Source organism: Festucalex cinctus, chromosome 3 (genome assembly GCF_051991245.1).
Source record: "Festucalex cinctus isolate MCC-2025b chromosome 3, RoL_Fcin_1.0, whole genome shotgun sequence".
NCBI classification, from domain to species: Eukaryota; Metazoa; Chordata; class Actinopteri; order Syngnathiformes; family Syngnathidae; genus Festucalex; species Festucalex cinctus.
Genome location: NC_135413.1, coordinates 10,830,158 through 10,854,152, shown reverse-complemented (window position 1 = coordinate 10,854,152; position 23,995 = coordinate 10,830,158). Strand labels below are relative to the sequence as shown.

At 43.3% G+C, this 23,995-nt stretch overlaps 1 protein-coding gene across 17 annotated transcripts in view; it reads left to right on the top strand.

The window, feature by feature from the left end:
* The window catches only part of shank3a (SH3 and multiple ankyrin repeat domains 3a), a 272,857-nt gene extending 249,566 nt beyond the window's left edge, over window positions 1–23,291 (top strand). For 10 of the 17 annotated variants that reach the window (XM_077515775.1, XM_077515776.1, XM_077515781.1 and 7 more), the window contains 7 exons: window positions 1,838–1,918; window positions 2,283–2,306; window positions 4,422–4,549; window positions 4,635–4,740; window positions 5,815–6,341; window positions 6,737–8,832; window positions 20,376–23,291. In XM_077515775.1, coding sequence (XP_077371901.1) covers window positions 1,838–1,918; window positions 2,283–2,306; window positions 4,422–4,549; window positions 4,635–4,740; window positions 5,815–6,341; window positions 6,737–8,832; window positions 20,376–20,928 — 3,515 coding nt within the window. In that variant the 3' untranslated portion in view covers window positions 20,929–23,291. Of the gene's footprint in view, window positions 1–1,837; window positions 1,919–2,282; window positions 2,307–4,421; window positions 4,550–4,634; window positions 4,741–5,814; window positions 6,342–6,736; window positions 8,833–8,991; window positions 9,039–17,428; window positions 17,464–20,375 lie in introns of all 17 variants that reach the window. The other 7 variants (XM_077515782.1, XM_077515777.1, XR_013282775.1 and 4 more) reach the window with 6 other exon arrangements.
* The last annotated feature ends 704 nt before the right edge of the window (window positions 23,292–23,995 follow it).

Genomic DNA, 23,995 nt, shown 5'->3' with positions numbered 1-23,995 from the left:
TGAAACGAGTTGGACAAAAAGAAATTACAAGTCAGCTGAACTAAAAATTGCAACTCTCTGATGTTGAGATCAACAATTGGCTGGCAAACGGTCAAAGGTGTAGCCCATATCGGGCACAAAGAAATTCTAAATGGCTTGAAATCTGCAATTGCCCTGCAGTCCAGGGTGTACCCCAGCCTTCACCCAAAATCAGCTTAGAAGGAGATAACTGAGGAGATGCTAATTACCAACTACTGATTCCTTCCTTGCCAACAATTACAACGTTTCGAGCTGCTCCTCAGATTCATTTGAGACTTTACCGCATGCACTTCTTGTACTGTAATGAAATGCACATAGAAAACACAAAGTCTCCCTGCACCTCTGCATCTTTGGTGCTCCTCGCCACCGTTGTCATGGCGACTACACCGCATGTTTTGAATTAAGCATTGCATTATAGCAACAGGCTCTCTCTACCTCTCGGACTGGATTCTCTCTCTTTTTTTTGCAAACCTCCTCCGTCTCCACTATTGCTGCGGCACAACCCGCACACATACAGAATCGGCGAAGACCAGGACTGTTGACTGTGGACTTATGCGCCGTACGGTTGGATGGATTGGATTTTTTTCACTGACAGACTCAAATGTGGTGCACTGACTTTTTGACTGTTACCTGCAGTTGTTTTTTTTCTCAGCTCTCTCGGTAGTAAACTTCCTGCATATAGGGACTGTATCTGGCACACCTGAGATGCTTGAATGCACGTTTTAAAGTGGGCAAGATTGCAACACTGAGCGTTTGGAAAAGGACTACGAAACTCCCGCTAGCGTGGAGGTGTGATGTCTGGTGTATATCATTCCCCTTAGCTGTTAAACCATTGTCCTCTCTCCATCTGTCAGCGCAGATGTCGTTTTGTCCTCCAAGGGCCTGATTTACTAAAAGGGTTGCACGTGCAAAAATGAGCAAACTTGATTGCTCACGCCAACAGATGTGAAAGCTGATCCACTAACCGGGCAAAATTGCTACATAGTTTATTTGGCGTGTTTGGGAGAGGCTGATGCAAATACAGCAGATGAATTTAGCACACGCAATGTGATTTATCAAATTTGAGGCAACTTGCAGTGGCTTATTTTGTCTTTAGATATGTTTTCTGGAAGGCAAGTGCAAAGCGGGACCGCCGTGCGTAACCATGGTTGCATTACCGTAGGAGGAGGTGTAGGCAAAATGAGAGGCGTTAGGCTGAACAGATCCTTTCCACTTGTGTACTTTTTTTGAAATGCCAGAAACAAAAGTTGACATATCATCTATCCAGCAATGCAATTTTGGGGCTTCTGCGTGATCTACGGGTTGACTTGGAGACAGTCACAAGAAGGAGTCATGCCATATCACTTGAGCAACAGATTTCTATTCTGCAACTCCGTTATATGTTAGTTTGCCATTTCCATTAACTTGAAACTTTTCCACTTTAGACTCTCACATAAATGTTCCACGCGTAAAACCAATGCAGCTACTGAAAGTGCACAAGGCAGTAAATCAGGCCCCACGTGAGTGAGTACCAGCTTGTGTATCCGAGCTGCCGTTTTGATGCCATATTTTCCCTCGATGCAATGTTATGTGCGGGCGTGACCGACAAAGAACACCTCACAAGTAATCGAGCCTCAGTAGACAGATAGAGGCATGAAGAAGTCGGACTCCCAGCGTAGCGCTTCGTCCAAATCGGATCCGATCAAAACAAAGGCAATGGCGGCATGGGCCGGCCGTTTGCAGGAGGCCCGGAGGGCACTGAGGCACAAAGCCAAAGAGTTTCCACCACGGTCTTCAAAACCACGGTGGTCCTCTTCAACGCCGTGCCTTTTCTCCACAGCGCCACCGCCTCCCAAAAGAGCCCCCAGCACCACGCTCACGCTGCGCTCCAAGTCCATGACGGCCGAGCTGGAAGAATTGGGTGAGTGTCCTCCTCTCTGTGTTATCGTTCTCTTATGGAAAGCCGATGTGCTTTGTGTCCACATTAAGGTCCATATGCATTTTGACTATTATACAGTAGTGAAAAAAGCAATAAAAAAAATACAGCTGTGGAAAAAAGATACTGTAGTTGTTTTACTGTCTTACTAGTAAAGTCAAAGAACGAACTAAGTACATGGACCTTAAGATGGATATCAAGGATATCATATAAATAATCAAAACATTTTCCATAGCCTACTCTTCCTTCTTTCTGCTTTCCTTTCCCCGCACTAACTTTGACAATAGTTATTTCTCTTGGCTTGTTGTGCTTTTTCTCTCCTTTGCTGATGCTTTCATTGTCTACCAAGCTTCTGCTCGGAGGAGAAGAGGAGGTGAGTCTGAGGCAAGAGAGTCAGATATTTTATCACTGCTCTGTCTGTTTTGTTGGGAAAGGAAATATTTTTCTTAACATTACTTCATAGTAATCTTATTGTACCTAAATTGCACTGCAACTACGGTTGCCAACTTTCTCATCCCGAAATAAGGGACAGGTGCACGGCACGGTGTCATGGTGGTGTGAGCATGATGTGTGAAATCAGTGTATATTCTGATTAGATTCGAAATGCACAAAGTTTGTACATTCCCTTTAATCCTTACTGCAGGCCATCATTATGTAACCTCATACAAAACCTCAAAGAAACCACAATTTGCCTCTTTGCCTAAAAAAACAGGTGCAAAAAAAAAAAAATGAAATGCAAAAGAGGAGCGTGACTCACCAAATTTACTTTTTCCATGGAGACATTTCTTTCTTTTCTTTCTTACAGCTTTATCCATTCTCTCTTCCTAACCGACCGGACAAAACTACACATTATTATCATTTATTTATTTATTTATTTTTTAGCCATTTACGCAGTCTAAACCACTACAACAAATGCACGTGACGATGCCTGATGCCTGTGATTGGCGGACAGGTGGCGTGCTTCGTGACATTGCCGTTTTAGCTGATCTAGGACCTGTAGAGTGCAGTTTGCTGTGTTAAGCACTGATTGCGAAACTTGCCAGCAAGCTAAATTCTCGCAGTATTTGTTCATAAATAGTACGAGAGTACATCTTGTATTGCTCCCGCTGATCTCCAGCCCTGAGCAGGGGGAGGCCCACCCGTCGTATCCGACAAAGAGGAGCCTTGGGCGGCCTGCTCGAGCAGAACGCCCGCTCCCCAGCCCGGTTGTCAAAGTCCGACGCCTCTCGGCAATAGTTCTAAGTTTGGCGCACGCCCAAAATATTTCAAAGTCCACCTCCCTAACCGAACAGCATCCAAGACCCGCCTTCGGAGGGCCCCCACCGGCCGGCCGACTTCATGCCGGTGTTCGGCTGGACGGCTCCTCCGGCCTGCAGGTCGCTTTCTAGTGCCCAGGTGACCGTGAACGCTGGCTCTGACGCCTGCGCTCGCACGCCGCGGCGCGACCAATTAGAAGCGAGGCCGAGACGTCCCTATTGGCGGCGCACCAGACCTGCCTTCGGAGGGCACATGTCGGTCACACCCAGCAACTCATTTTATTGGCTACGAGCAATTTCCTTGTCACTTGTCAACCTACGGGAGCAGCCGTGGTCCAAAAATGGCAAAGATGCCATTTGCTGCATTTCGTGTAAGAATTGAGAATTATTGTACGGGACTTTTGATGGTCCCGCACGGGACATAACAATTTAGCCCAAAATATGGGGCATCTCGGCTAATACGGGACTGTTATGGCAACCCTAACTACAACAATAGTGTGTGTACGTGTCAACTCCAAAAGATGCACATTTGACAGTTTGGCTAGCATAAAATATATAGCATAAAATTGTTAGCATTCGTGCGTACACTTTAATGTGAACAACATGAGCTTAATGTGAGGTCAGAACGTATTCTGCTTCTTGAAACAGTGTCACACTGATGCATCCTCCACTTTTTTGGCCATTATTTTGTAGCCTGCGAAAACTGTGTAGCTATTTGATTGGTGCAATTGAGTCAAACGTCACCAATGAGTACGTACGTTTGATTGGTGAACAGTACGATAGCAAGAAGTCTCAAGGACAAAAAATTAAATAAATTAATAATAATAATAATAATAATAATAATAATAATAATAATAATAATAATAATAATAATAATAATAATAATAATAAATTGATCGTGGAAGTGATGAGATGAATTAATAAATACATACAAATAAAAAGTGTAGTAAAAGTGGAGTAAAAGTACTAATACTTCTTATTCTTAACATATATACTCAAGTAAAAACGTGCACTTTTAATTCAGTGATTCGTTCATATATCACCAGAGAGAGCCCATGGACGACATTTGGCAAGTCACTGCATTAAATGGCACACCCTCAAATGGCACTTGTCATATCATCATTTGTATTCTCTTTTGTGTTTAGCAGTTTAAAAAATGATGCGGCAGTCGCCTCTTTGTGTCTCATTGCTTTCTTAAGTACTTAGTTCCGGCTCATTTGCCTTCTCAATAGAGAGACTCGACGAGATGTTGGCATCCCAGGAGTCCATGTTACGTTCTCAACCCCCGGAGGTGGATTACAGAGCAGCCACCGTCAAACAGCGGCCCACCAGCAGGAGAATAACACCAGCAGAGATCAGTGTAAGTGCACCTACTCAAAGATCAGCACCTCAGTCTAAACACATCACGTAACACATTTCAATGTTTGTGGGGGGTTTGGCTGCAGTCACTGTTTGAGCGACAAGGGATGGCGCTACATGGAGGTTTTCATCCAGCCATGGAGAGAGGTCATATGGCACTACCTAAGGGGATGTCCAGGACCAAGTCATTTGGTAAAACAATCAGCTATCATGCTACTGTACTATCCATTACGGCAGTCAATCACAACCACATGTGGTGTGCTGTGAGAAATCATTAGGTGTGACAGTTCTTCATCTTCATCTATTGCCGGTGACATACGCATTTTAACAGGCAGAACAATTCAATTCTCTTTCCACAAAATTCAGCCCATTTACAGCATTTCACATTACATATTAACATTAAGCTAGCGTCTTAAATTCTATGGTTTGTTTGGACATTTTGTTGGATAAATATGCAACGCTTAATTCTCTTTTTTCTGTTGTTGTGCTCCATTTGCGTTATTACCCCCCTCCCCCCCCACACACACACCCCAGCACACCTGAGAAATTGGTGACAGAAAGTAGGCTAGAATCTAGACCAGATAAAAGCAGGTCAAACTAGTGGCGCAGGTGGTGTGACATGTCATCGTATTTCATTCATAAATATGACAACAGCTTTGGGTAATCCCCCTGAACCAATGTACAAATCAATTCATTGAACAAATTATTATCATCATCTTGAAAATATTTATAAGAGTACCCCCTTTACTGCAGTACAACTGTCATACGCAGATGCACGAATAGGATCACAAAAATAATGCCCAATATGTTAGCATTAAGCGAGCAGACTTTCATTAGACAAAATTCTATAGTTTGGTTGGACATTTTATTGTTAAAATATAATTTACAAATTTCAATGCAGTATTTTGTACTGTATGGTCTTTTGTTTAATGTGTTGTGATAAATGGAGGTACAGCTCAATTGCAGGGTATATTTTCAGTTCATAGCCAGATCTACAATTTTAATCCTCCAAGTATCACTGAAAGATTTTGCTGTGTGAGCCACTCGCTTAATTCATGTTTAATGAAGTGTTGAATAAGTCAGACAAAGATTTAAAAAGCCTTGTAAAATGTGTTAAAAGGATAAGCTGTTGACTGTGCGAGGTGACAGTTTCACACAAAACAAGATTAAAGTGTGAAGTAGAATGGACCTGCTGGGCTGTTAACAAAAGGTCTGTTTTCCTGAGCTTACTGTAATCCTCATCCTTAAATGTGGCGTGCCCTGCAGGTGCCACAGAGGAGGAACGGCTATCTGCCCTGGAAGGTGAGCACCGCTTCCCCCGCAGTTCCTCCATGACAGACAGCCTCCGAGAACATCCGCAGCCTCATCCCATCCCACCTCCTCCACAAACAGCACCTCCTCCGCCTCCCTATTACCTGGACACGGGACCTCCCCCGGCTTTCTGCCCACCGCCGCCTCCGTCGCGGACCCAGAGTCAGGGCCACGAACCCGGGGGACGCTCCAGCTTTAAGCCCTCCTCTCTGGACCTGCCCTACGAGGCGGCTCATCGGCAGGCCGCCCAGATGGAGAGACAGAAGAAAGCCCGCTCCATGATCATCCTCCAGGACTCTTCACATTTACCCGTAGAGCCCACAGAAATCCCTCGGCCTTCTGCTGCTACACCGCCCGAGCGAATAAAACGGAAAGGGCGGATCATTGACAACCCCTACGCTAATGTGGGCCAATTCAGCATTGGACTGTACACACCTACCAAGCCTCAGAGGAAGAAGAGCCCCCTGGTGAAGCAATTACAGGTAAGTGGTATTTTTTCGGCAAACTGGTGTCAAAGAGCCTCTCACTTATTTTCATACTGCGTCCTTGTAATACAGGAGCCAGAGCCTTTGAAAATGTGTAATGGGGGTCCTCGGTAGTCACTGATTTGTAATGGGTCACTTGCCCGACTTCCATGCAGGCAATGTGGGTTTAGTTCCCACTCAGGGATGATGTTAATGTGAGTTTGAGAGGCATTCTGTGTCTGTGCAGTGGTACCTTGACAGTTTTTTTTGGTGTGCTTCTCATACAAAAATGCACTGTAATTTGACATATCTACTGTGTTAGTGGTAGTTAATGGCATGTTGCCATAGGAAAAGGTCTTTGTTGTACTGTAAATGGACAACGGCTTGTATAAAAAGTATCCCTGTTGTTCCAGGTGGAGGATGCACAAGAAAAAGCTAATTTGGTCTTAGCAGCTGCCCACTCCCGAGAGAGCTCACCCTCAGGACGACTCCCGCATGGCCACACGCGCACCAGCCGTGCAGACTACTACCAGCAGCAGCTGATGGCCGAGCGGGAGCGTTTGCGGGCCCAGGGCGAGGCCGTGTTTCAGGGTAAGGGCCCCTTTGCCGCCGCCATTGCCGGAGCAGTGAAAGACCGTGAGCGTCGCCTGGAGGAGCGGCGAAGATCCACTGTCTTCCTTTCTGTCGGAACGATGGAGGGGGCGTCCTCCGCCGGAACGGAGGTCCCCTCTCTAACTCAGTCTCACTCCGTCGATGAGCGGATACTCACCAGAGAGCTTGGCCAGTTGCCACCTCCTGCCTTGGCCTTGAGCCCCTCACCTAGCGGGACCACCTTTATCCATCCGCTGACCGGAAAGCCCCTGGACCCCAACTCCCCTCTGGCTCTTGCGCTGGCCGCAAGGGAGAGGGCGCTGACCTCCCAGAGCCAATCCCCAACTAGCAGCCCAGAGCCACGGACTAAACAGGAGCGGGTGGGCCAGGGCGTAATATTCATTGACACTCAGACCAAAGAGTCTCCACATGGAGAAGGGCCACCCACATCTCCTTTTACATCTCAAATCTCCAAGGGAGCGGGGCCTGGCCTCGGATCCATCCCATCTTCAGTGTTAGTCCCTCAACCCACCAAACCACCGTGGTCACCATCAAGTGTGTCGTTCCACCAGGAGATGGAGGCCAGGATTGAGGAGAGGAAGGAGGAAAAGATGCTAGAGGATAAGAAGAGCATGTTGATCAGTATTATGGACACGTCACAGCAGAAAACGGCAGGACTGGTCATGGTCCATGCCACCAGTAATGGCCAGGCTGGTGGCGAGGGTCCAGAACTAGAACAGACAACTATTGTGACGTCCAAAGAGCCGAGTAAGTCTATGAGTCCACGGAGTAAGTCCCCCAGTCCCACAGGCCCTTTGCCCCAGCTTCAGAGTCAACGTGCTGCCAGTCCAGCTCTCGAGAAGGCTCTGGTTCCAGGAAGCTCGGAGGAGGACACTGATCCATACACGGTGACGCTGCCCCCCGCCATGCTGACGTCCAGTGATGAGGAAACACGCGAGGAGCTGCGTAAGATCGGTTTTGTCCCACCGCCTGATGAGTTTGCCAACGGGCTGCTGGCACAGGCTCAGGCAAAGGGTATTTTGCTCTCCCCAAGTAAACCTCCTGTTCCTTCACCCACCACCCCACCAACACCCACTCCCCAAACACCCTCAACCCTGACTGTAACCCCCACCCAGCCTCAACCTCCACCACAGCTCCCATCCCAACCCAGTGCTCCGCTCAGTGCAGCAGCTGTCTCAGGGAAACCCTCGGAACCCCTGGAGCCCCCACCAGTGGGTGAGTCCGGCTCTGCAGCCGATTCGGGTGTGGAGGAGGCCGACACGCGCAGCTCTAGTGACAGGGAGAGAGACCACCACCTCGAGACCACCAGCACTGTCTCCACGGTTTCCAGCATGTCCACACTGTCCTCAGAAAGCGGAGAACCAGCCGACACACATACCACACACACTTCTTATGCCGACGGGCAGACTTTTGTGCTCGACAAGCCGCCAGTGCCTCCGAAGCCCCGACTCAAGTCCCACTTAGGAGGCAGTAAAGGCCCCGTCACCTTCAGGGACCCTCTGCTGAAGCAGAGTTCTGACAGTGAGCTGCTATCCCAGCAACAGGCTGCGGCGCTGGCTGCGGCGGTGGCCGGAGGAGCCGGGCTGCCCCCCGGTGGCTCGGCCTCCGTGACCGGACTAGCACCCACCAAGCCGCGCTACCTCTTCCAGCGGCGGTCCAAGCTATGGGGGGACCCGGTGGAGCCTCGTGGGCCAGGAGTGGGGCTCGGTATTGGGAGTTTGGGAAACCTCGGTGGGCTAGGACTAGGGCTGGGTGCCGATGAGGGGGCGAAACCTTCTGTGATGGGGGAGCTCAGTTCGAGACTACAACAGCTCAATAAAGACACACGGTCATTGGGGGAGGAACCACTGGGAGCATCACTCGATCCTGGGAGGAAGTCTCCTGTAGCAGGTGCCAGGTAAGAAACCAAATAAACTCAAGTGGAACACCATTGCAATGTTTGCAATATATGAAACTCAAGAGTAGTTTTCCCAACAACTACCGTTGGTGTGTTTTTGAGTGTTGGGGGAATCACGCTATGCCTGAGAGAACAACAAAATGCTTTTTATTTCTGCAGATGTGAGGACACTGGAGAGAGTAAACCCTAAGGTTGTAGACACTAGGGTAAACGTTTTATTTGTTTTTTTAAACACTGTTTCCTAACCAGCTTGTCAACTAATCCTTCTGAAGGCTATTCCCTTCTACACATTTATTAGTTTTGTTTCCTTTAGTTAAGTACTGTATTTCCTCACATAGTGGCCTCCAATCCATCAGGCGCTGTGTCTCAATGAATCACCAGTAGTGTCGTCTACAACTTAGTCTGAATGTTATTGTTATAATGGTCCTGTATTATCTGCTTGTCAGCAATACCAAAGGGTTTGCTGTTTGATGTCTTCACCGATCTCAAAGTACATTGACTTGGGATGTGTAAAACGGATGTTTATGTCAGCCCAAAGCAAAATCTGGGTAACATGTTCATTTACATTACGTAGAAAACTTTGGAATGTTCAGCCTTCGGTAAAATTTCAGAATGAACTCAAAATATACTCTAAGTCTAACCGTATGAGGTGAACTTAATGTGACCTTCTCTAACTTTGTAATGCACAACTTTTCAATATTACACTACTTCATGTGCATTTTGATGTGATTAATCAACGAATGGACTAATAAATGTTTTGGTTCATTTAGAATTGGTATTTAAAAAGTCAACTTCCTCACACCTGTCCACATGAGCATGCCTGAAGGGGCCGAGCCCACCCACAGGAAAAATATGAGCATTCAAGTTACTATTAAATTAATATCTCAAAAACAACAATGTAGGTTTTCCCTTCTCAAAACGGCATGTACACCTCATCTTTATGCTCATCTTTGAATGCAATCCAATCAAGTCCAGCCAATCACGAGCCTCATTTCATTTGCCTGTAGTATGTTAGCTGTAGCAATGACAAGCAACGGATGTCGGGAACAACGAATGAGACCTGTACGGGGAATCCATATACAAGGTGGAAGTTAAGTTAAGAGAACAACAGAGATAGAGACTGGAATAGTCGCAGAAAAGCATAGAAGTTCCTGCCTCAAACACCTGAAGATGTACAGTACAAAAAGTAGTGAAACATTTATCAGTTGGACATTCAAAAGTGTACAGAAGGTACAGATTGACTTGTGTAGGGTGTAGTGGATTTTGATTCAGCGTTAAATTTCACCCCAAATCCTCAAATCCTGAACTTTCTGGGAGTTGTCTATTTACAAAAGAAGGATAATGTATCGTATAATGCTGTCATTGTCAACCCTCGCTTTTGTGATTGTACGACGATTAAGGCGCAAGATCAGGAGAAACCACACAAAATGGGCAAAATCCTGGATACTCCAGCGACCAAGGCTAATAAGGAGCTTACCTGACCCTTTGTTGAGAGGTGGAATTGTAGAAACCGCCGACTTCAACAATTTCGCCAGGCTTTTCCCTGAGCAGCTCCACATGTTGAAGGTCCAGGCTTTCCATCAGTACTCTTTATCCGCGTTGTCACTTCCTCTTCCTGTGCTGATTCGCTAGCTAACAGCTAATCAAATTGATCAAATGCCCCGACGCCAACTCAACATGTTGAATTTGCTGAAAATGGCCCCGACGTATTCCAACTCGATCCGACTTTACGACAGTAATTTATACACTGGTCAGACAGCGCATGCCGTCAGCCCAATGCTGTCTGACTCCCGATGTCGAATTGGTGTATCTAGTCCTTAAAAGTACAGAGCAGTAGAGTAATTAAACACCTCTGGCTGCTATTTGAGGAAATAAAGTATATTGGTTACCTTGTTTGCATCACTTGACTATGTATACTAACTAGTATTTGCATCACATACTTTTGACCAGTTATTTAGCGTTAGTAGTACCAAAATTTCACAGACAAGTACTGCACCAATGGCAGTCTTGTTTCTATAGTGACAGAAATGTGTTTTAGCAAGTTGAGCGTTGTCTGTCTGCATTATCAGTTGATGCAAACAAGGAAACTGGCTTTGAAGTAACCTTGTGTACACAAATGGGGCTCCGCGCCACACACACACGCACGCATTCTGTAAGACTGTGACCTACAGGGTCCCCTCCTGTTCCCCCCTTTCCCCAAGCTCCACCCAAAGTCGTTGTTCAAATAATACATCGAGTGATACATCTACAGCTCCGTGGGCTCATCACTGATAAATGCAAGATAAGAGCAAAAGCTTCCTTATCGTTGCCTCCCATCTGACAGTATCAGTAATAACCGCCAAGGATGTATCTTCAGATGTATTTGAACATGACTGAATTAATGGTGTTTCGTGTCTCTGGTGAAAAGCCTTCTTGCGGTCTTTGCATCGACTACCAGATTGAATTTTGACCTTGTCGAAATTGCATACAGTAGAGCCTGTATTTAATTAACTCAGGAGTCCCCCCCGTGGGGACATAGAATATCTGGGCAAAAGTCCTTTGAAATACTGTTTGGGTCACCTGGGAATTGTTCAGATTGACATTATCTTCTCATTTAAACTCAAGGATGAACTCATTATGACTGTAAATCTGTGTAGATTCTCAGTCATCCAGCTCATGGCGGTCTGAAAAAGTCAAACGGGGCTTGGTTGGTTGATGAAGATGTTTCACCATTAATCCAAAATACTTATGAGGTTCTCAATCTTAAGTGTTGAGTTCTCCCTGGGGATACACAACCAGATCCACAAACAGTTGAGGATACTACACTGAAGATTTGGAACTGATTAACTGATTAATTATTTTGGATTAAAGTAGAAACATCTTTAAAACCATGAATAGTCCAGTTGCCTTGATTGAACTTTTTGTGAGAAAGGAATAAATAAAAATGCAAACTATGTGTTGAAAGAGTAATCATGAAAGCTACAAACAGCAGTAATCCAAAACAGCTGACTACCTTTCCTTCAGTCTTTTTCGTCTTGTTATAAGACACATGTCCATCAATTTTTGTGTTGGAGGCTACTTTTTTTTTTTTTCTCTAAAGTTCCAAGGGACGCTATTTTTGGGTGTGTCATGTTGTAAAAGGCATACATTTTGATTATGTGCAGCCAAATCAAGTGTTGTCTATCGCCATTAATCACATTTAAATTGCAATGGGCTTCACATGCCCACTGGTGACAAATATCGACAACATTTCCCGGCGTAAACCACTCGCAAAAGAGATGAGGTCCACTTAAGTTTACCTGTAAAGGTTATTTAATGCTCGCCACAAACCGAGCGACATGACCAAACACGACTAACCTGGACAATTGTGAACAAAATAGTTTGCGACAGAGACAATGCTTTTTTTAAGCCACAGGGTGATATGAAATCACAGTGTTCCATGACCATGTTATAATTTGGTTATTGCGGCTTAATTTTGTGGCGGGGTTTTCATTTATGACTATAACTTCTTCTATGGCGTGTTTACCTCATTATTTAACTTCAGACGAGTCGGAAAAATGTACTTAGTTTGACAAAAACCGAGACCATGCACATTAGAGTTTGTCGCTCCCAAATTACCCATTCCCTCATCGTGCACAGTAAATTCTGTAGCATGAATTTGACTCCATTTGGAGTGGGACCAAATAATCTCAGTTTTATAATAATACTTACACTTGGAAGAGAGTAAAACAAAGAATTGAAAAAGTAAGTCACACAAGGGTTGAGAAACGAACTCACGACCTTCAGCTTGGAAGACCGCTGATGTACTCCCTGAGCCACCCAGCTCCTGCTGTGTGTTAGCATATTGCTTGTGTCAGCTGGAATCTTCCTGACTCCAAGTGACCAAAAACTATATTTTTGGTCTCCTCTTGAATAAAAGCAAACGGTTGGAGTGGCATAGCTCAAGTGGTAGTGTGGCAGTCTCCCAAGCTGAAGGTCATGAGTTCGTTCCTCAACCCTTGAGTGACTTTTTTTTCCCAATTCCTTACTCTCTTCCAAGCGTATATATTACTCTAAAACTGTGGGGTATATTCACTAAGAATGCGCTGCGTCCGGTAAAAGCGCGAAATATTGCACCACAACTGCACCCGCAGTCTGCGCCCAGTTACCCACCTATTCACTAAGGCAAGGCAAGGCAAGGCAAGGCAAGGCAAGTTTATTTGTATAGCACATTTCATACACAAGGCAACTCAATGTGCTTTACACGAGGAAAGACAACACATAAGCATCAAGAAACAGTAGTTAACATTCAGAGGAAGAAAAATAAATGAAAATAGGTTACAAACTAACAATCTTAAAACATTATTCAACAAACTTTAAAAAATTTAACATAAGGAAGTTTAAAATGATAAAAATAAAAATAAAAATAATAATAAAAAAAACAAACACTTAATTAAAGCTGTTTAAAAGTCCCTAATCAAAGGTATAAGAAAAAAGCAAAGTTTTTAACCTGGATTTAAAAGCATTTACACTCGGGGCTGACTTCACTAAGGATATTGCTCTTAATACCGGCGCAAACACGCCCACAAAACTGACAGCTTGGAGCAAATTTGCACCTGATTTACTACACATGGCAATGGATTTGCGCCAAGAACATGGTTGTTATAGTAACAGTTGCGAGAAAGATGACATTATCAGAAAGCGAGGTTGGACCGAGAGTAAGCGTTTAGAGCGCCATTAAGCTGTACAGAGCAGAGAGGACGACAACGACGTCATTCATTCATAAAGTACAAATTATTAGTGCGATCGTTTTTTAAAAACATATTTTCAGAAGTTGGCGTGGCCGTACAGTATGCATCTGGCACGTAAAAATGATCGTAAAATGCCTCCCCGCCATTGCCGATCAGCCCGGGTTACGTTATGTGTCCTGATGTTGTCCCCCCCCCCCCCCCTCTCTCTCTCTCTCTCTCTCTCTCTCTCTCTCTCTCTCTCTCTCTCTCTCTCTCTCTCTCTGCGTGACCCAGAGTGCGACATGCACCGTGCCATGCACTGCTGTCATGATCCCGGGATCGAGGTTGAGTCAGGTTAATACATGTTTTTTTTGCGTCACGCAAACTTGGTGTTGAGCTGGCGTTAGTGAATTAGACGCTGCATATCAATGAGTCTCATTTGCATTGGGGTGGGCATATTTTGCGTCAAATGTATGCAAATTACCTAATTTACATATGCGCAAATAACACCGGCGCACCGTGGCGCAATCTGCTTGGCAGAGCACTTAGTGACGGATTTCTGCATCTGCACATGTTTCGTGAATTAGGCGCTCCCGGATTGCTCCATTTTTACTGGTTAGCGCCGTGCAAAGGCGACACAAACCTTTACCCCGGGTTTACACCGGTTGCGGTTGCGGTGCGGTTGCGGTGCGTTCCGATGACGCAAGCAATTAGATTCCATTCATTCGAATGGTGCCGTTTACACCGCTTGCGGGTGCGTTGCGTGTCGACTGCGTCTCAGCTGCGGCGTGCCGCAGCCCTTCCGCAAGGATAGACCTATTTTCTATTTTTGCCGGACGCCGCAGCGGTAGGCCTCCGGCAAATGGCAAGCTAACACAAAACACATCGAGCGGGACAGGAAGACCGACGCAGTTTCAAAATAAATTTCCGGTTACCTTTCAAGATAAAACACTCGCCAGATCCTATTTCGCAAGCATGCACGGCACGTGATGTGGGCGTAGACGGGCCTGGAGTTAACGTGCGAGGTGCTCATTCACGGTTTAGACACCAGCAAACATGGACGAGGAGAGGTTTATATTGGAGGTAGAAAGCCACAAAATAATAAAAGTCCACCTCTCTTTCTGCTTCTCTGTTGAGCACAGACTTTGTGTGTTTGTCGTTGTTTTTAATGCCACATGATCGCCCGCGGTCACGCGAGACACGGCGGGAAGTGGTCGGCGACGGAGCTGCCGGACCGCAGCTGTGCGGAGCCGGTGTGGATTGGCCAAAAAATTGACCCGTCCGGAAAACGCAGTCAAGACGCACCGCACTGCAGCCGCACCGCAACCGCAACCGGTGTAAACCCGGGGTTAGTGAATAGGCCCCTCAGTCTATTTGGCCCCACTCTAAGTAACGTCAATTTTACTCTTCAGAGTTTACTGTTTGGGAACGCCCGGAAATATGCTCTGAGGGCACCGACTCACTCACACTGCTCGGAAACTCAGAATGATATTCAAATGTGCTGTTCAGTTATTCAGAGTGCCCAAAAAAGGGTCTATTGGTGCCTAGTGCATCAGAAAGTACCAAGAAACGAGTTGAAGCACAAGCTGCTTGATTATAGGCTCTGTTCAAATTTGAACGTGAGCAGAGCATGCAAGAATGTTAAAAAGACTTAACTATGTTAGGTTTTGTTTTGTTTTTTAGTTTAAAATGGCTTTCCTTAACCAGAATTCTACGTAAATCTAAGTCATTAATCTCAATCAGTTTTTTGCAAGAGTGAAAACGTATGTATTTCATAGAGGGTCAAAACCTACTCAAGTAGTGCCATTTGGAAAGTTAGAAATAATTAGTAAGTGAAGGTCATTTTAGCTTCATTGTGAAAACGTTTTGTGAGCAGTGTAATTTGCAAATATGACGCTGTTGTGACTGGAAGCGGCAGTGGAGAGGATCGGCTTGTGACAAAGACAATCATGCGCACCATTACTTCCACCTGGCTCCTCACTTGCCGTGTGTCTGTACTCTCCCAACCCCCACTCACTCAAAACAACACACACATGCTTCCACGTACCGTATTGTGTCACGCATCCACATTGTTGGTCATGCTTTTGGGTGCTTGTCATGTTTCAATTCAGTCCGTCTATCCCTGACTGTCCACGGTAAAAAGGCATTCAAGCCAAGACACACATACTAATAGAAATGATCACAAAATATGCTGGACAAGAGTCTTGGGACAATCCCTTATTTTCTTTTATCCATTCCAGCTTGAATGCCAGAAGAGCAACAATCAAATCATCCATAAAAGTCAAGGGACGAGTGTCCTTTTTCCCCCCGTGTGTGTGTGTATTTGTGCGTTTTTCTTTGTGCAGTTGTTTGAGATTGTGAACCGTGTGCTCATTTCTCTCTCATGTGGCCCGCGAGTCAGACCGACTTGGTGCTCAAGCCTACGCTGCTGTCATTGACATATTTCCGCAACACATACATACTGTATAGATTAACGTGCTAGGAGTGGGCAAAATTCTGTGCTCAAGGGCCACATCAGATTTTTTTTTTTCTCCTTTTGTAATCGACAGATGGGCCTGGTCATTTGATTTTTTTATTTTATTTTAATAATAATAAAATAATCAAGTCAGTTTTATTCTATTATTAATCTACCAATTACGCATTAAATACATGAAAAAAGAAATAAATGTTTAAGTTGTACTAGTATTACTGATAGTTTCCCAGTTATTTAAATTTCAAAATTGACAGTAGTTTAATTCAATCACAATAGATTTGATCTGTTCATAACCAAAAGTGGGCCAAATGAGGAATTTAAATGTGTATGTATGTAATGTCTATGCAAACATAACAGGATTATTTATAATTCATTTAGTTATAAATATGTACAATGTTTTGCTTTACAAATATATTTTTATTTACAAGACATAATTAACCAACTACTTCATGAAATGCATGAATTTTAAAACATGAATAGAAATATCTTGTTTTGATGATATAATAGATTTTTTTTAGATTGAGATAACAAATTAAGATTATTTAAAAAATACCAAATACTAGAGTAATTTTACTTTTAAGATAATAATAATAATAATAATAATGCATCGGTTTTATATAGCGCTTTTCTAGACACTTAGTGACACTTTACAATGGAATGCAGACATTATTCATGCACTCACACATTCACACTCTGGGGGCGGTAAACTACTTTAGTAGTCACAGCTGCCCAGGGGCAGGCTGATGGAAGCATGGCTGCCAGTGTCCGACCACCACCACCAACATAAAGTAGTGCATTCTCACTTTTAATTTACCTACAACAAACTAAGCACTTTACTAAAATAACAAGTCTAAATGTGGACAAGTTTCAAGTTTTGTTTTGTTTTGTTTTGTTTTTACTAATAGGTTTTTATTTATTATTACAATAAATATTAGTTACAATAAATCAATAAACCAGTCACTGAGTTGCATGAATAAAAATAATAAAAATGAATGCATGTATAGTCAGTTCATTTTAATCAAATAATGTATTCTCATTTACATATTATCATTGAAAATTCATTTAATGTAATAAACCATTTTTCAATGATCACTGACACAAACAGGCCTACTAAGCTTTTTTTTTTTTTAAACATCTAAATGAATGTAATAAATATAACCGAATTGAAAAACATGGCTGAAGTTAACCCAACCTACCAAGCAGCTCACTTATAACTGCAAACTATAGCAACATAAACCTAAACATGTTTATTAACCACGGTTCCTCAACACGCGCACATATCATGTCAAAGACAGCAGAGGAGGTGTCCGAGGCCGTGGACGTGTCTGCTTAGCGGGCCGCATCCCATGCGAGCGATGCTAACATTCTCTCCCATTGCTCTCTCTTTGCTCGCCTTGCATGTTCCGCCATTGCTGCTCTGATCTGATTGGTCTAGAACTGACTGTGCGCCCAGGAGGGCAGGACCACTGTGTAAGTGCGCATGGAGCTCATCTCATGTCCGTCGGCCCCCTAGTCTGATCCTTTTGATTTTGTTCGTTTTTTAATTCCGCCTTGGTTCCAGTGCACCCCTAGTAGCAGTGTTTCCCACCCTGATTGAGCCAAAGCACATATTTTATACGACAAAAGTCACAGCATGCCACCAAACAAAAACGTCACAAAATAATTGTGTGAAATCTGGGGCGGCTCATTTGACTACAAACTATTATTCTGGTGTTGTATAAACTGCAACAACATTCTACCTTTATCCATCTTGTGAAAGAGCATTTCATTATAAATATAAAAGTGAAAGTGGATAATGCGTGCGTGTCACACCTGATGATCACACTAATGGCACAGTGGTTGGGAATCACTGCCTTCATCTCACCCACCTTGTTGCTGGCCAATGAAAAGATGTATCCTCCAGTAAATTGTTGCCGACTATTATTTGTGTTTAAAGCGGAGATACATGATTTTCATTGGTGCGGTGAAGCTATGCATGCCAGAAACATCAGCACATGTAGTATGTCCACTCTGCTCCTCCCTGCTTGCAACAATCCAGATGAAAGCTTTCACACGACGACGGAACTGACAATTATTCAGTTCCAATCTGCCATCTTTCCATGTTCTACTTCATTTGTAGCATAATGGTGACATAACAGCCGTTAATCAACGCTAGTGTAACGTTAGGGCCTGATATGAAAAAGTATGCTTCCTTATACTGCAGATTGTATAGCTGAAGTGGGAGAGTGGTAATTATTTGAAACCACGTGACACATTTAATTACATGCACTGCTAATGTATACTGCATTCCAGAAAATAGGAAATTTATGAAAGGTTTCCGAGTAGAAGAATTTCCAGATTTACGAGGTACGAATTTAGAGACAGTTGATTATGATTACGATATCCACCACGGCTTCACCAGAGTGCATAATTAAAATATTAGCAAGACATTTACCTGTATTTATTTTTTTTTTCAGAGGGCGCCCGCACAAAAAATATAGATAAGTCATTTTTATTACTGTTGATTTTATACAGTAAATTCTGTGTAAATTTGACTTCATTTATAGTGGGATTCAATCGACTCACTTTTAGTGTAATATTTGCACTTGGAAGAGAGTAAAATAAAGAATTTGAAAAAAAATGGAAGTGACTCAAGGGCAGGGTTGCCAACTCTCCCGTATTATCGGGACGCCCCGTATTTTGGGCTACATTGTTTTGTCCCGTCCGAGACCTCAAAAGTCCCATAAAATAATTCTCAATTCTTACACGCAATGCAGCAAACGGCATCTTAGCCATTTTTGGACCACAGGAGCTCCCGTAGGTTGACAAGTAACAAGCAAGTTGTTCATAGCCAATAAAATGAGTCGCTGGGTGTGACGTTATGTGGAGATCTTGCAAGGTAAGAGAGGCAACTAGAGGCACTTCCTGGTTTTGTCTACACTCTAAACGCCGATCTTAATACGTTCGCTGCGAACGTATCAGCGGGAGCAATGCAAGATGTATTCTCGTACTATTCATGAACAAATACTGCGAGAATTTAGCTTTCTGGCAAGTTTCGCAATCAGAGCTTAACACAGCAAAATGCACTCTACAGGTCCTAGATCAGCAAAAACGGCAATGTCACGAAGCACGCCACCTGTCCGCCAATCACAGGCATCAGGCATCGTCACGTGCATTTGTTGTTGCGGCTTATAATGCTAAAGTGGCTAGAAAATAATAATAATAATAATAATAATAATAATAATAATAATAATAATAATAATAATAATAATAATAATAACGTGTCGTGTTATCCGGCCGGTTAGGAAGAGAGAATGGATAAAGCTGTAAGAAAGAAAAGAAAGAAATGTCTCCATGGAAAAGTAAATTTGGTGAGTCATGCTCCTCTTTTGCATTTTTTATTTTTTTTATTTTATTTATTTATTTATTTATTCTTTTTTTTTCTTTTTTTCTTTTTTTTAAAGAGGCAAATTGTGGTTTCTTTGAGGTTTTGTATGAGGTTACATAATGATGGCCTGCAGTAAGGATTAAAGGGAATGTACAAATTTTGTGCATTTCGAATCTAATCAGAATATACACTGATTTCACACATCATGCTCACACCACCATGGCACCGTGCCGTGCACCTGTCCCTTATTTCGGGATGAGAAAGTTGGTAACCCTACTCAAGGGTAGAGGAACAAACTCACGACCTTCAGCTTGAGTGACAGCCAATATTCTCCCTGAGCCACGCAGCTCCTGCTTTCTGTTCGCTCGTGTCAGCTGCAGCTGATTCCATGATTGCGTGGAATCTTCCTAACTCCAAGAGACCAAAAACGATGTCTTTGGAGATAAGTAAACAGTAGGAGGGGCATAGCTCAGGTGGTAGTGTGGCTCTCCCAAGCTGAAGGTCGTGAGTTCGTTCCTCAATCCTTGAGTGACTTTTCTTCTTTAAAAAATAAATAAATAAATAAATAAAGTACTCTCTTCCTACTGTAAATCTTATACTCCTGTAAAACTGAGTCTATTTGGCCCCTCTCAAAATAGAGTCAAATTTACTCTACAGAATTTACTGTGTACCTGGTGAAGTTCAAGTGGGGATTTTCTTGACTTTCGAACAGTCTGGAATGTAGCATACGTCACCTTCCGCTTTCACACTTGGATTAAACCAAGTGCAGTAAAAGCACTTGCAGTAAATCAGATTCTTCTTAAACGCTTAAGTGGTGCAATCAACCAAGTCAGCACTTTTTTTCTGTCAGGTTAAAGCTCAAGACTGAGTTTGATCGCTTTATAGGACTACTGTGATTTTCCCACAGTTCACCTCTGCCTTTGCACTAATCTCAATTTTTCCTGATGTAAAGATCAAGTTTGCACCAAGTGGTCCAATTTCTGCTTTTATGTCTGCTTCTGCTGGTCTCCTTCAGACTTTTCAGCAGCCTAGGTGAACTCCACACCATTTCTCAGAGAAGCTACGGCACCACGTACACCATCCGCCCCGGCAGCCGCTACCCCGTCATGCGGCGCACCCCCAGCCCGGGCTCCCCCGACCGGGCCGACCCCCTGGGACGCTACTTGGGCTACTCGCCGACCACGCCCCCTCAGACCATCCTCAAATCGTCCAGCCTCAGCCTACCGCAGGAGCCCAAGGAGGTCCGCTTCGTGATGCGGAGCTCCAGCGCCCGCTCCCGCTCGCGCTCGCCGTCCCCGTCGCCCTCGCACTCGCCCGGCCTGGGCTCGCCGCTGCTGGCGCTCAGACCTTTCCACCAGAAGCCCCTGCACCTGTGGAACAAGTACGACGTGGGGGACTGGCTGGAGAGCATCAACCTGGGCGAGCACCGCGCCGGCTTCCAGGAGCACGAGATCGAGGGCTCCCACCTGCCGGCGCTGACCAAGGACGACTTCGCCGAGCTGGGCGTGACGCGGGTGGGCCACCGCATGAACATCGAGCGGGCGCTCAAGCAGCTGCTGGAGAGCTGACCCCCGCCCTGAGACCACACCCACGACGGCAGCCGAGTGGATGGAAAAAGCAACAGTTCCTCTTTTACTCGCGGGGCGCCCGTGTTTGGCGTCGTGCACTGAAGAAGAGGAGCCGGCACCTTCGTCCACATTGGGCTCCACCGCATTACGTTAATCCGTGTATCATTCACGCTTTCCATTTTCAATTGGCAATCAAAAACTGGAAAAGTGGCTAATTTTGTTTTTTCATCAAACACAATGAACAAAAAAATGCCTGATAGTTCATATTTTTATTGGAAGCTCAGATCTAAAAGAGCAAAGTGCAAAATCAAACCACAAGACCGAATTCAAATTTAGTAATTGATCGGTCCAGTTTTCATGCTGAGTTTGGTAAGGAACATTAAGATACATTAGCTTGTTAGCAGACCACTATCCTTCAAAAAGTAATGAAATTAGGAATATATTACTTTGTTTATACAAAATTATCTCTGCAAGTACACAGGGATGTAACGATATCCAAATATCACGATACGATATCACAATATTGTGGGGAGGTATTGTATTGTAAAAAAAATGAGCTCATACTAAAAAAAAAAAAAAAAAGCACAATATTGTGCTTTTGTACATAACAGCAATACATATAAACAACCTACAATCTCTAATAACACTTCATATTGAGGCACTTACTCACCTAATGTAAGCCCACATTGAGTTCCTCCACATATTGACTCGCATGTTACGACGATCATCTAACGATTAGCATAGATTTTAAACACAGAAGGGCCAAAACATCCCTAATGAAAATTAAACTGTACTAAAAAAAACTAGCCGCCAGAGGGTGCTAGAACTGCACAAATGGAAAACAACCCGACTTTTTTAACAGATGTGTTGCATTTAAATATCGTGAACATGACGATGATGATATTGTGACAGTTTTAATATCATGATATTGCCATTATCGTTACATCCCTACAAGTACAGCAGAAAATTTTGACCTGGTAAAATAGCTAGCCTCAAAAACTCCCAACTGATGGGTTTATCCCATTTTACACAAGTTATTTTAACCTAAACTTACTAAATAGTAAATGTCTGGGTTACATAAATCTAACTAATTGGATACTAAAATCAAATTCCACTAAAATACCATCATTCTACAGGTAGTATAAATACACTCATTTTAGGACATCAATCTGGCTTTTTGAGACTAGCTATGTTTACTGGTCATGAGAAATCTAACCAAGTCAAGTTATCTTGATCTAGTTAGATATTTTTCCTTAAATGAAGTCATACTGTAATGTTTTATAACAGTTTTTCCAATGCATTAATGGATTATGATTGTGATCTGGACTGATTGCTAACAAGCCAATGTGTCGTTTCGTAAAGCTCCATACCAAAGTTGCAGTCATATAAACACGATTAAATATTCAAATAAAATTCATTCTTGTGGCCCTTTCTTCAATTTCCTGATTTTGATCAGAGACTAAAATTGAGAAAATTCTCACCATTTTTGTGTATGATTAAAAAAATAATAATAATCAAGGAGTCACTTTTTTTTTTCTTCGATTTATGATTTTCCAATTCAAAATGGAAAGAATCACACGGGTTGGCCTCCTCCCCTCTCTACCTCTAACCCCGCCATCCACCAGGCCAAGCCTTTTTGCGGTTTTCGAGTAAAGGAGGAACGAGTTCTCGCTCTAATCAAGAAAAAAAAAAAAGCTCAGTTGCCTTTCGACAATATTTCTACAGCGATCGACGACGGCGGCGGTGAACACAACAGACAACCACAACGTGTCTGCTCTGTATCTGCTGTTGTTTTTAAAGAAAGCCCCAACAGGCGCAGCTCCACAGACCACAGGAGAAGCCTTGCTATACCCAGACTGTGCTATCCAATCCTTTTGGAGAATGTTTAACCAACACTCGTGGCTTTTTTCATAATTATTTTGGTTTTCCAAAGGGAATATTTTATATATACAGTGGATATAAAAAGTCTACACACCCCTGTTCAAATGGCAAGTTTTTCTGATGTAAAAAAAATACAATAAATGAGACCAAGATAAATTACTTCAAGATATTTTCCACCATTAATGTGACCTATAACCTATACAACACAATTGAAAGAATAAAAATAGACAACTGAGGTAGCGGTAGTGCAAGTGTTTTATAACTAGGGATGTGACTGTGTTCAAAATTATTACATTCAAGATGGAAGCTATATTTCATCCTACCAAAAAAAAAAAAAAATGACCACTTATTTCTCATATCTTGGAAAAATGTGTTAAAGTCCAATGAACCCATGGCAGCAGCATCACCTTAGTCAAGGTGGGAGCAATTATTATCCAAATAGTCCGTGTTAGCAAACCTTCAGGTATCTGTTATAAATGGGGGGGGGGGGGGGGGGGGGGGGGGATCGAAATCAGGTAAAGCCTACTAGCACACCTGAAATTTATTTGCGGTAAATCAGAGGCACTTTAAATGGTGGCATGTGCTGACTCCCATTTTAACCTGATGTGTTGGTTAATTCAGAACAAAGCCACATCGTCACATTGTTAGAAAAAGTTTTGAAAAAATGTATCTTTGTTTTATATTTTTCTAAAAATGGCATTTGAAGAGGGGTGTGTAGACTTTTTAAGATCCAATGCATATATAAATAAGTATTATATAACAATATGAATATATGTCTATCTAATTATAGTTTTCAAAAGACAATTGTGGAAAGGGGAAATTGAATCTGCACCTGTTTTTTGGTTTTTACTATTGAAAACAGAGAAAATCTATTTCACCAATAGTTTACTCATTTCTCCCAAACACGTATATATTTAAAAGGGGAAGATAGTATATAAATATGGACATGATATTTGGGGGGAGGTTACCTCCTTATGTTCACATTTTTCTCAAACTGTAGCATGACGTCACATCATGGCTTGTGTTGTATTATTGATATTCTTTTCTTAATGTCTTCCTTTATACTAAAGGGCATCCCAAAATGTGAGGCAGAGAACACCCCCAAACCCCAGCAGCATCAACCCTGCCGCAACAGACGAAAAAAAAAAAAAAATCAATACAAGAGGTTATTGTACGATTGATTTTT